This window comes from Protopterus annectens, chromosome 6.part0 (assembly GCF_019279795.1).
Source record: "Protopterus annectens isolate FY-2018-M chromosome 6.part0, PAN1.0, whole genome shotgun sequence".
In the NCBI taxonomy this organism is placed as follows: Eukaryota; Metazoa; Chordata; order Ceratodontiformes; family Protopteridae; genus Protopterus; species Protopterus annectens.
The window spans coordinates 1,588,978,931-1,588,991,404 of record NC_056737.1 but is presented as its reverse complement, the minus strand read 5'-3'; the positions used below and the strand labels follow the sequence as shown (position 1 = coordinate 1,588,991,404).

General features: G+C 39.9%; 1 protein-coding gene across 1 annotated transcript in view; it reads left to right on the top strand.

The window, feature by feature from the left end:
* CLASP1 (cytoplasmic linker associated protein 1) overlaps window positions 1-12,474 on the top strand; it is a 4,127,769-nt gene that overhangs the window by 2,705,252 nt on the left and 1,410,043 nt on the right. The window contains exon 26 of the mRNA XM_044073692.1: window positions 8,764-9,008. Within this exon, the coding sequence (XP_043929627.1) occupies window positions 8,764-9,008 (245 nt within the window). The remainder of the gene's footprint in view (window positions 1-8,763; window positions 9,009-12,474) is intronic.

Here is a 12,474-nt window from a genome sequence, read left to right as displayed (position 1 = left end):
CAAGGCTTTTGATACCATCCCCCACTCTGGAATTATAAATAAACTCACTAAACTAGGTATAAATCCCTATGTCACAAGATGGATTGCCAACTGGCTCACGGACAGAATCCACACTGTGAAAGTAGCAGACTCCAAATCCACAGGGTTCAGTCTTGGGTCCTCTCCTGTTTGGTGTCTACTTCTCTGAAGTACAGGCTAACACAGAAGGTCTTTGGCTAATGACGTTTGCAGATGACTGCAAACTGGGAGCCATAATTGAAACTCCTAACAATGTGGGCATCCTACAAAAGGGCCTCACTGAGACAGCTGCCTGGTGTCAAAGCCATGGCCTGAAGCTCAATGCCAAAAAGTGCATTGTCATCCCCTTTGGTAAAAACTCTGTACCCATGAACTGACACATAGGTGGAAGTCTCCTTAACACCGAAAGTGTGATAAGAGACCTTGGGACACAGGTGGACAGTAGTCTCTCCTTTGATAATCACATCACCACAGTGGTCAGGAAATCCTTCTACGTGGCACACCTCATCACAAAAGGTTTCTCATCCAGAAAAAAAGAGGTCATTTTTCCTCTCTACTCTTCACTCAGACCCATTATAGAGTACTGCGCCTCTTTTGGTATGTACCTCACAAGACATTTACAAAAACTGGAGAGGCCACAGAAATACCTCACAAAGAGGATTACTGGCCTCAAACAGATATCCTACACAGACCGTCTCAAAAAACTCCAGCTTTACTCCGTCACATATCACCTACTCAGAGGTGATCTCTGCTTAACATACAAAGCTATCTCAAACCCAGAGCAGTTCAACATGCTCCACTTAAAGAAATCCCAGTCCCTCCAAACTACACGCTGTAGGGGCCTAAACCTTGTCACCACAATAAACAGACCATGCTGGAGGGATAGATTCCTGTCCCAGAGACTTCCCATACTCTGGAACAGACCATCTATCTATGTCAAACAAAGCTCCTCATTAGCACTCTTCAAGAAAAATATTGATGATTGGATGGGAAATAAGAAATTCACCCCGGGGATCACTTCTGTGGCTCTGCTCGACAGGGGCACAGGAAAATAATTTTCTTGGGTGGCGAAATCCAGGGTACCTTTTTGGCTAGGATTATATAGGCCCTAGGGCCAGTAGCCTAGTACCTACCTATGAACCTATTAGTCAGTCTTTGATTATTCCCCCACTTAAGAAAATTATGTATTGGCACCCTAAAACCTAGGATATCTTTACAACGACATTCAGCAAGCTGGGAAGAAGGAGGCATTCGTTTTCTGAATATTGATTTTTACTTAAATGCTGCCATTTTAACATGGTTTTTTTATGGATTAATTCCTCTTGTATTTCATGTTAGAAATTAATACACGAAAAAATCGTATTTGTCAATAACAAAACTTTACTTGAACCTCTTACTAAACTAGATAGAAATATCTTTATATGCTCATTAAAGGTATACACGCAAGATAACAAACAAATTAAAACCCTGCTCCTTTATTAATCACATATTAATGAACTTTAAAATATTTACCTATTCTAATCATTTAATTAAAAACCTACTATCATCTGTCTTTCCAATTGTTTACACCAATGAATGCTTACTCTCCTTTGATCTCAATAAAATGTGTGAATTTAAAGTGGGAAATTTACCCTACTGGAATCAGTTTTTGTCTACAAATAAAATTCATTCACCTAATTATTTAGTTGTCATGTATAGCGTAAATAATAGTCGTAGTCTTTTTCTTCTTTCGGCTTTTCCCGGTTAGGGGTCGCCACAGCGGATCACCTGTCCACTCATGATTGGCAGTGAAGTTTTACGGTGTTGAGTTGCCAGCCCGGTGTCCAACCTTCCACAGAAGGCACATGCATGCACTTACGCCTAGGGCCATTTAAGAGTGTCCAATCCACCTACAGCATGTCTTTGGGATGTGGTAGGAAACTGGAGCACCCAGAGGAAACCCACGTGACCACAGGGAGGACATGCAGACTCCACACAGAATTCACCCCAGCTTTAGGGAATTTTTTTCATAATAAAAGTATACTGTCTTTGGAAATTCATAGAAATAATACACCTACAATTTTAGAATTAATGTATAATATTACTAATGGCTCACTTAATAGCATGTCATTCATATCTATAATCTACAAAACTATTAGATCAGACTTTAATTTCGTGGATGCCTCTTACTGGAACTACTCTACTAAAATAAACAAAGAATATACTACCAGTAATAAAAACTCTTCCTAAGTTCTATAGGAAAAACAACAATCTCCCCCTACTGGAAAATATATACCTGGAAATTTCTACATAGATGTTACTCAAGGGATGGGAGGGTGGCCTTATGGTTAAGGTGTTTGCCTTACAAACACAAGGCGCAGGGTTTGAGTCTCACAAGGGATAATTGGCTAGGCTTAAAATGGCCCACAAGGGCAGTTAGCTTAGTACTAATCTATGAATCTTAACACCACTAAGAATTCCCAAGATTTGTAAAACAAAAGGATATGAAATGTTGGAGATGCAATGCTGAAAATGCTGATTGTATCACATGATTGTTACTTATAAGATGCTATCTTTATTTTAAAATGAATTTAGAAACTTCTGAGTCTCTTATTTTATTTAATGTGCTGATTCCAGAGGTTAAACCCAAAACGCAAGTACACCTATTATGGTCAATTCTTGCAGTCGCAAGAAAAGTTATAGTGAAAAATTGGAAAATCAGCTCCCCTCTCTCCTTTAATAAAGCATTCATTTAGCCAAGTCAATGTGTGATAAAGAAATTACTAGCATAAAGCTGAGAACAAAAAGTTCAACACACAAATTGATTGCTTGGGGAAAGTTGCATTCTCTGTTACAAAAGTTTTAATAGATTTCCTGAATGTATATATAAATGTATCAATTTGTTATGGACTTTGTATATAGTTTTTCTGTTTTCTGTTATGATTGTAAATATAATGTTATTTTATTGTTTTTATTAAAGTAAAAAACATTGTTGAAAAAAAAAAAAACACCCCCCCCACCCCCTGAACTTATATATATATATATGTATATGTATATGTATATATATATATATATATATATATATATATATATATATATATATATATATATATCCCTACTCTGAGACTGCACAACAATAGAGAAAAGGGGAAAACTCCACTGTCACCGAGTCACCGAAAAGTGTTTTGGCACAGTTTCTTCAATCCATTAGCATTCTGGGAAATTACTGTCAGTAGACTGACTGCATCCCTTGCAGAAGAAACCCAGAAGGCTCTGAACCTAACTTTGCATTGTTTTTAATTGCTAAGGATATCCTGGAATGTGCAAAAGTCCAGCCGTGATTAGCAGAAATTCATAGGAGGCATCCTAGGTTCCAAAATCTGCAGTCTGCTTTGTGGTAGAGTAGATCTTATGAAGGGCTTTTTTATGTTCTCCACAAAAAGGCCTTCTCTAGGCAGGGACTTTATTCATGGCTAGGTGGTGTTTATTTCTAGCATCTTGATCCAGAATGTCAGACTGCATATGAGGAAAGGTCCAGTTGTAGTTGGAGTAAATTATTGATATATTCACTTTTATTTTTGCAGAGACAAGTGTGCTTAAATGGTAGCATCATTGAATCTCCATGAACCTGGTGTTCCCTTTCATTTCTCCAGAGACAGATCAAAAAATGTCAAAAGTTGCATCAGATTATGCTTGCAGAGCACACTTGCAGTAATTGCAGGTTTAGAAACTGTTGGCTAGGAGACTGAGGAAGAATGTTGTAATCATAAAGGTAGTGCTGGCCGTCAGACATGCCATTTTAGCTTTTCATTTGTTACTGAAATCTGTGGCATGCGAGGTTATGATAGAAAACTCGGCAGCGATGTGGCACATCAGCAAATGGGGAACCTGTTCTTATCCCCCTTTGCAAACTAAATATGATGATTTGGGACCTGGTGCCAACATCAGCCTATTGCTTTGGGTACTGTAAGTAGCCTTCCAGGTGAGCACCTTGTCAGACAGCCTGAGGAGCAAATTTAATGCCTCACTTGAATAAATGTTAGTAGGATCATTTTGGGTGTTGCAAGGTAATGGGGTAACTGCTGATCTTGTATCTCGTGTAACTCACTAGATGTCAGTTTTCTGCTGTACTACAGGCTGTACTTTATTTATTTAGTTGCGTTTTGCCTGTAGTAGAGCATTGATCCTTCTGGATCAGACTCAGCCTGGGTATACATTAAACTTCATATCAGATTTAAAAATAACATACAGTTGTTACAATACGTTTTTGTCAGAATAAACATTTTAAGCATTTCTGTATATATACTGTAGTCATAGTGTATATGTAACATTGTCAAAAGATACAATTCTCAACAGTTATAATATAAAAATATGGCTTTAGGTGATTTGGTCCCATTGTTGATGCGACAGCCCAACTCCAAGTAAAAATGGTAAAAAAGGGATGTAGAACTTATGCTGAGAAAGTGGAGTTTTGGATGGACTTGTGACTCCACTGTTAAGGAAGCACTTTAGTTCGGAGTCAAACGTAGGAAAGAATGTAATGGATAATTTTCCTCTCCACAGCTGACCATTAGCTGACAACAGCTCCTTTCTTCATTCACTGGGTCTACCTCACCCATCTCAGTCTTCCTCATGCTCAACCTAACCCATGCCTTTGGCTGATGAGGAGATAGATGCAGAGTGTGCACTAAAACCCCTGTCCTCTGGCACCCTTGGGAGTTCCACAGTGGCTGCCATCAGGAGATGCATGGCTGCTTCCACTCATCCACAACCTTCAGACAAAACTATATGTAGTTTGCAGCATGAAGCTCACCTGGTTGTTAATGTTGTTGCAACAAGCCTAGGCAGCCTCCCCTGGATAGGCGAGCTGGCACTGGCTACTTAATTCCATCCCCCTTGCCTGCCTGATCTTTCAGTGCTGGTGTTGCTAGTCGAACATGGTCATTTGAGACACTGTTAGAGCTTTATCCCTCTCTGTCATGGGGTTGAGTAAGATTCAATAGATGTTATATGTGGCGGGATGGTAGCGCAGATTTTAAGGGCAAGAATGAACAAGGCATACTTAGTGGAGTATAGTTTTTAATGAGGGGCCTGAAGGGTGGAGGTACATGCTGGGAGGAATCTGAGGTTGCAGAGGGTAGTTTTGTTATGTCATCTTGCTAGGAAGGAGAATGAGTTAAGGTTTGTGAGTTTGAAGATTAGGCATCCTACAGGTGCAGTAGTTCTGAGTTTTAAAGGTGACTAGTGGCTGTGGAACAACTATATTCTCTGTCAAGTGGAATTACGGTGTTGTGTATGCCTTCATCCAGCTTGTTGTATTCAAAAAAAGCTCTTAAAAGCAAGAAGAGAATAATAAAAACTTATAGCCCTTAACTAGCTAAGGCAGGTCTTGTTCACTCATCTGATACAGATGATAATCAGGTGGTCAGCTGTCCCTTCCATCTCAACAGTGGACGACTCTTGTCACTTGCATTCCAACCTCAAGAGCCTTATGCTCACAGCCTGAAGGTTATCAGGCTGATTCCACACAGCCATATGTTCTCACTAGATACTTTAAAATTTCTTTAAAGAAGCAAGAAGACCAGAACACAGTAGAGTTCTATTTATCTAGGTGGACTAGATTCTCACATTAGTGTTAGAGTAAGACAGTAGTCCACACCTTCTCTCATTCATCAGATGTTGCAGTATCTCTGAGTAATTTAGACACTGACTTGCCTTATTCCTGTGTAGAAGTGCATGCTTAACCATTTCTGCCTGCATTCCACTGGGTCCACTAGGTTGAGGTGGGACACTGACATTTGTTGTATAATGTAATATTGACACTTTGTTGTGTATCTTTAAGCAATGTGTTGCATTTTCAGTGCTTTAGGAGACAGACGTTGCTTTGTCCCAGACACTATTTAAGGCTATATCCAAGGTCAGATGGCTCTGAGTAAAGGGAAGAGTTTTATCCATTTTTAACATTTCCATGTTCTTTAAGTTTGTAAATCCTTGGGCATACTTTATTTTGACAATGGAGTGCATTGCCAGGGCATCCACATTGTAGGGTTGAAGGATGCTGTGGTTGAAAAGAGAAATATTCTTTAGTAAATTTTGTATGCCATTAATTATGGAATTTTGTGTTTGCTATTTTGAGGGGTCTGTGTTTCATTTGGCATTTTGTGTCCCAGCTGTCCTTAAGACTCATTATAAACTTTCTCAGTTACAAGCTTTTTTGAAAGGATCCCACCACCTCAGACCTATGCTGTATTTTTTTTTTACTTTTTATGTGGAGAAGTAGAGAAGTGAACTCTGCTTCCCTTTGAGTTTTTTTTTTTACATCTTTATAAATTAAACACATTTTAAGTGGTAACATGGGTTTACAAGCAGTAAAAAAAAATCATAATAGAAATTTCCATTGTTATTTTCAAGCAGTATGCATATGTGTACTTTTTGACAATTTTCATTCACTCCAGCATTACACAAGTTGCTTAATTCCTGCCTTCCCTTAAATGTTACTGTTCCTCCTGAACATTATCCTGCATGTATTGTTCCCACAAATCCAGTTTATTTCTGTGAAATTTGCTCCTTCCCTTTTCTAAAGATCCCACCTCGAATTCAGCTGAATTAAGGTATTCATGCTGGAAAATCACTTTTGTGTAACTGTTCTTAACCTGAAGTCCTTCCGTATTGCAGAGTGTCTTGTACTACCTTGCACAGGGACAGGATATCAGTGGCAAATCTTTCCTTTTTACCCAGGATGGCCTTGGAACTGTCTCTAAGTCAGTCACCGTTTTTCTGCTACAGTCAGGAAGTCAAAGAAAGAGATTTTGTAAACTCTGTTATTCTAACAGAACCAAGGGTATCACACAAACTGATCCGTTATCTGTGTCTTCCTTGCCACACATTAGGACTGATTAGTGTCTAAGCAAGCCTTCTTCAGGTAATTGGCCAACTCCATCACTTTTCTTTGAATTGTATGACAAAACCATGACTAGAGTTGTCAGGGTATATTCAGGTGATCACCTGTTGCCACCTGGAGGTTCTTCAAGAACAACTTTGCACAAGGTACAAATGGTGGTGCTTCTTGGTGTTTAATTCACACCTTCTGCAAAGGATTACAAGCTAGATGTCCATTATAGAAAAAGGGCCGGCATCCTTTCATCATGCCCAGGGTCAGGACCATGACTCTACGTCGTATTCTCCCATTCATGTTATGAATGCAGTGCCAACAGTGATTCTTGTGGTTAACATAGTGTGGTTATTTGAGGGTAAGAACTGTAACCATAGGTATTTGGATAGAAGGATCTTCACTGCAAGTATGACCCTTCATCCTCTTCCTCCTGTGGTGCTGTCAATGAATCCAGTTGGTGATTTTTTTTTTTATTCCATGTAGTGTATTGTATTTTGAAACTGTTTATTGTAGTTGTCCGATGATGGTGAAAGTTATTAACTTGTTAAAGTTGTCCCTTATTAGATCTATACTAAGTTATAGTTTCACTTAATCTTACTTTTGGATGCTCAGTGGGGGCACGCTTTACAAACTAAAGAAGGTGTGGCATAGGCTGCATTCGCTTATTGATTGAGCAGACTAGCTAAAATGTCAGTTTTGGACTTGGGTTAACAGTCATTAGATTCATCCAGCTGCTATGAATATCTGACTAGCAGGCTGGTGCACTTATCTAGCCAGTGCCATTCATATCATGAATTGAATGAGCAGTGATTCTTCTATTAAGACATTTGTGGTTAAGGTAAGTAACCTCACACAGCTATACTTTGTGTAGTTTTGTAAGGTTTCCTACAGTTATTGAGGGTGTCACTGAAGGCAGGCGTGATCCATCTTTACTTGGAACTTTTTGAAACTACAGGGTTAATGCAAGATGGTGTTTACATTTGCAGTATCTCCCACTGTGGCTGATATAAATGCCTGATAAATGTTAAGCATGTAGCATGCTAAGATGTATTTTTCCTTCCTTTATTATGCTACTCTATTGTATTCAGTTTGGATTGCTGTGAAGTGCAAACATAACTGCTCATATGAAAAGCTTTTTGATTGACTGCATTGTGTTCAGTTTGGATTGATGTGAACTCAAAAACATAATTGCACATTTGAAGTGTGATTTTTTTTTTTTAATACTCTGTATAATGGAATGCTTTTTAGATAATAGCTAATCAATGCGTTTCTGAGCAATTCAGGTAGCTCTGATTCCGAAGACTGCCTTGCCGTTTTGGGTATTTGTGGTGATTAGTAACCACTATGGTAGTTTGTCATTGAGTTAGTGCTACCATCCATTTTCTGACTTCATACTCCATGGTAGATTGGCAGCGATATGTGTAGAATTCTTCTTGTGAAGAGTCAAATGCGTTCATATGCCACTGCAGACTTTATCACTGCATACTGGTAGGATCATTTTGTAGGTGTTGCACTGGTGCCCAGGCAGTCCTTTTCTCTGACCACATTCTTCTTCCCTATGGAAGGTATAAAAGTCAGGAACCAGCCATGGGGAACAGGCAGTAGAAGCAAAATAAGACACAGGTAAGTAACATAGTTTTTGATAAGGTTGAAGATGCTGATGTGGAGGCAGTCTTGCATGTGGAAGAAGAGTGTTCATATCTGTATGTCAGAATAGTCAAGAGTTTTAACTTGTTCACTGAATGAGAATCTTTAAAATATTTGAAGTAAGTGGACTTTGGCTTGATCTGATGACGTGTTAATGTTTTCAACTGTTTAGTTACTATTTCAAATAGAAGATTGTTGAAGTGCTAATGGTGTATTAATCTCTTTAGAAAAAGCCAGTTAGACGGAGATATGAGCCCTATGGGATGTATTCTGATGACGATGCTAACAGTGATGCATCTAGTGCTTGCTCAGAGCGTTCATATGGTTCTAGAAATGGAGGTATTCCTCACTACCTTCGACAGACTGAGGACGTGGCTGAAGTCTTAAATCACTGTGCAAGCTCCAATTGGTCCGAACGAAAAGAGGGACTTCTAGGCTTGCAAAATCTGTTAAAAAGCCAGAGAACACTCAGGTAAACAGCCAGGTTTTTCAGTACTGACAATATATACATGGCTTTCCTGAACACTGAAGCTTTTCTAATAGATATATTCTTTGTCAGTTAGTAGGATTTTACGATTGCCAAAAGTAATTATGATGGCTGTCATATTTACGTAGCAGCTACATATTAAGTCAGTATGCATATAAATTAACAGTTGGCATTTGCATTTCATTTTACTGTTGTCCAAATTTTTGGCATGCAACATTGGCCAGATTAAGTAGTAGATGCGGTGCTGTTTTTGTACTTGGCCTCAAGTAGCTATCTCATTTGCTCCCCTGCTTTTGGTAATACCAAGGTTATATGCATTCTTGTTTGAAATTTTTGTTTAAACACCCTGTATTTGCATTTACACCAGCAAGACTATTCTACTTTGCATACATTTGAATTGTCAGGGAGATGTTAAGACATTGTGAAAGTTACCTACATTTAATTTAGAGACCAGCAGTGTAGTGCTACAATTTCCATACTATCCTTTTGATTGACACTTGTCGAGCTGAAAACAAGATGTGCAACCAAAACATTATGTCATTATTACCATGTCTGGATGATTCAGGTCCTGTATTCCATCTCAAACGAATAATTTCCTTAGGTAAAACCATTTGCTCCCCCAAGATTTTTGACAAAGTACTCTGTAGGGAAGTTTTAAAATCTGCTAACATATTGCATTCCCAGGGTGTCTTGGACTTGAACCAGAGAATGGTGTTGGGAGATGGAGATGAACAGGAAGAGGACCAGCAACAGTGAACTTCAGTGGTGGCTGGTAACTTCAAACTAAGGTGGAGGGGGAGGGTCTGCAGGAGGCAGCAGAATCGAACATAGCTAACTGCAATGGGATCCAGCTAAATGCAGTGAGGTGGGACCATATTACAGCTGCATCAACAGTAACTAAATACATGTTAGGCCTGCAAAGCCAGAATTATAACAAGAAAATGGCAGGGTCAAATCATTTCGTCCTCAAGCAGCCGTACAAGATTGCTCACCTAAGTTATCTGTTTTGACTCTGCCAGGATTAAAATAACAATAATAGTAATGCTTGCTTTAGTTTCTTTTTGTTATACAGAATCAATAATCACAGTTTATATGCCAGCTCTGCTTACTGAAATACACATTAGTCTTGCAAAGCCAGAATTACAGTAGTAAAAAGCAGAGTCAGTTATTACATTCAAGCACAGCCCCACCCCCAGTCGCTACCCACATTATCTGGTTAACCTTGCCAAGTAAAACAAAAAAAAATATGAAAAGAAAGATAATAGTATTTGCCTTAATGCGTTTTTTCACATAAATAGTAGCCAGAGCTCAGAACTTGTAGTCGATTTTATTTCATCCAAGTACACCTTAGTCCTGAAAAGTCAGACTTACAAAAGCAAAACAGTAGGGCCAGTCATTTCAGTGACCAGCAGACCCCCATGACCTGCATAAAGTATCCGGCTTGGCCTTTGTATTCCATTTTGTTTCATCCAAATAAACTTTAGTCCTGAAAAGCCAAAATTACAACAACAAAACAGCAGGGCCAATCATTTCATTCACAAACAGCCACCATCCCAATTTCCCACTTAAAGTATGTAATGTTGTGTTGTCCTAGCTCGCCTTCATTCTTATTGGATGGGTTTAGAGCTGATCCTCGGCTCTGACTTGGCCAAATTTACTAGCTCGAAGTCTCTAACTTGGTTTGTTGCAGAATAAGTATCCCATCATGCAGTGGTGTAATTCCCCGGATCTCATTTGCCGCTTTACGAGTTTGGATGCCCTCTCCTTGGCCGTGGCTAAGTTCTTTAAAAACTTAGATTTTTCCTTTTATTTAGGATTAATGTTACATGTTAGCAGTTTAGTTAGTTGTTATGTAGTTTATCTGTGTGCTGTAGTTATGAATGTTATTTAATCTTGCTGTTGTGTAGTTAGTTGTTGGCCGTCGTTAGTCGCAAGGCCTTTTCGTATATTTCCCATCAGTTTTTTGTAGTGGTGTAGTTAGTGGTGACAGTATAACAAGTTAGTTAGTGTGTACTCCCCTTTCTGCGTATATTAGCTCGTTTTAGTTAAAGAGCTAAGTACCTGTTCTGTTTCTGTCTCGTTTATAGCTCTACTAGGTCCATTCAAGTTAGAGGCCCTAGTGCTCATTTAACTTAGAGGGCAAAGCTGTTCCCATTGTTCCTTTTTCTTATTAGATGTGCTGTGTTATTATAGTGTCTATCTAAACATTTAAATATTTTTGTGTGTTTTTTTTATAGTGGTGTGATGTAGGCTTTACTATTTGTTGATATACTAGTGCTGTTTCCTTCTTAAAATCTCAAAGGAAAGTAGAGAGAAGGAACCTAAGCCTTCAGGTTTTAAAAAGTGCCAGAAATGTTCTCAAAAGATGTCCATCACTGATGGGCATAACATTTGTGTTTATTGTTTGGGGGCTATTCACCTCCAAGAGACTTGCAGGTTCTGTCATGCTTTCAGCTCCCGTGTCTTACAGGAAAGAAAGAACAAGCTGATTCTCAAAGGACTCCTGAAACCTTCCTTTGATGAGGCTGTACAGAGCACCACTCCTTCAAGTAGGCTCCCTTCCTCTAAAAGTGACAAGACTACAAAATGACCATCCCCTGCTTCTTCGGCTCATTCGAAGCCTCCTCAAAAATTGGCTGAGACTTCTGATGCATTGACCTCCTCAGCTCCATACCCCTTGGAACAGAGAAAGATCGTAGATTTGGACAAATCTAGTCCTTCGGCTCCACGACCTTTGGAGCTGAAACAGAGCATTTTTCGGAGCCAATCCACTGAACTGTTACTGGTCTCCCCTACTTTGAAATCTCCCATATTAGAGAGATCTCGCTCACCAACCCTCTCCTCCAGGTCCTCTAGGACCTTATCGTACGATGACTTGGACAGGGTGATGCGCAGACTTTTGAAGTTGCCGGCACTGGGTAACTTGTTTTCGGCTCCGACCCAAACGGTTTTGGAGCCATCCAAGACTGTTACATCCATGATGATTCCTCCTTCGAGCCAGGCTGGGTCTTCGGAGCTGGAGTGCCAGGTATCGCTTGGTGTAGATTCTTTGGTTCTGAGACCCCCTCAGGAGATTTCAGAACTGATTCCTGCTCCAATACTCTTGGTGCCGTCCAGGATATCTAGGAGCTGAAGTGTCAGATCCGGGGGGGGCTTGGACCCGAGTTTCTTCGGTATCAAGTTTACCTCTCGGAGCTTCGGCTCTGCTCCTACATCAGCCTCGGAGCTGATCTCCATGGAGCCAAGGATTCCCTCTGTTTCCTCGAAACTGGAGGTGTCTTTGTAGCTGGGAGGATCTGCCTTTGAGCTGATGAGTAGTGTGATGTCCCCACCTACAGCTCTACACAAAGATACTGGTATCCCCCCCCCCCAGGCACCGTTTTTTGTCTTGGCACCACCCCATCCACAGGACAGCAGAGATTCAGAGCCTCAGGGAGCCCCATTGGGCGAA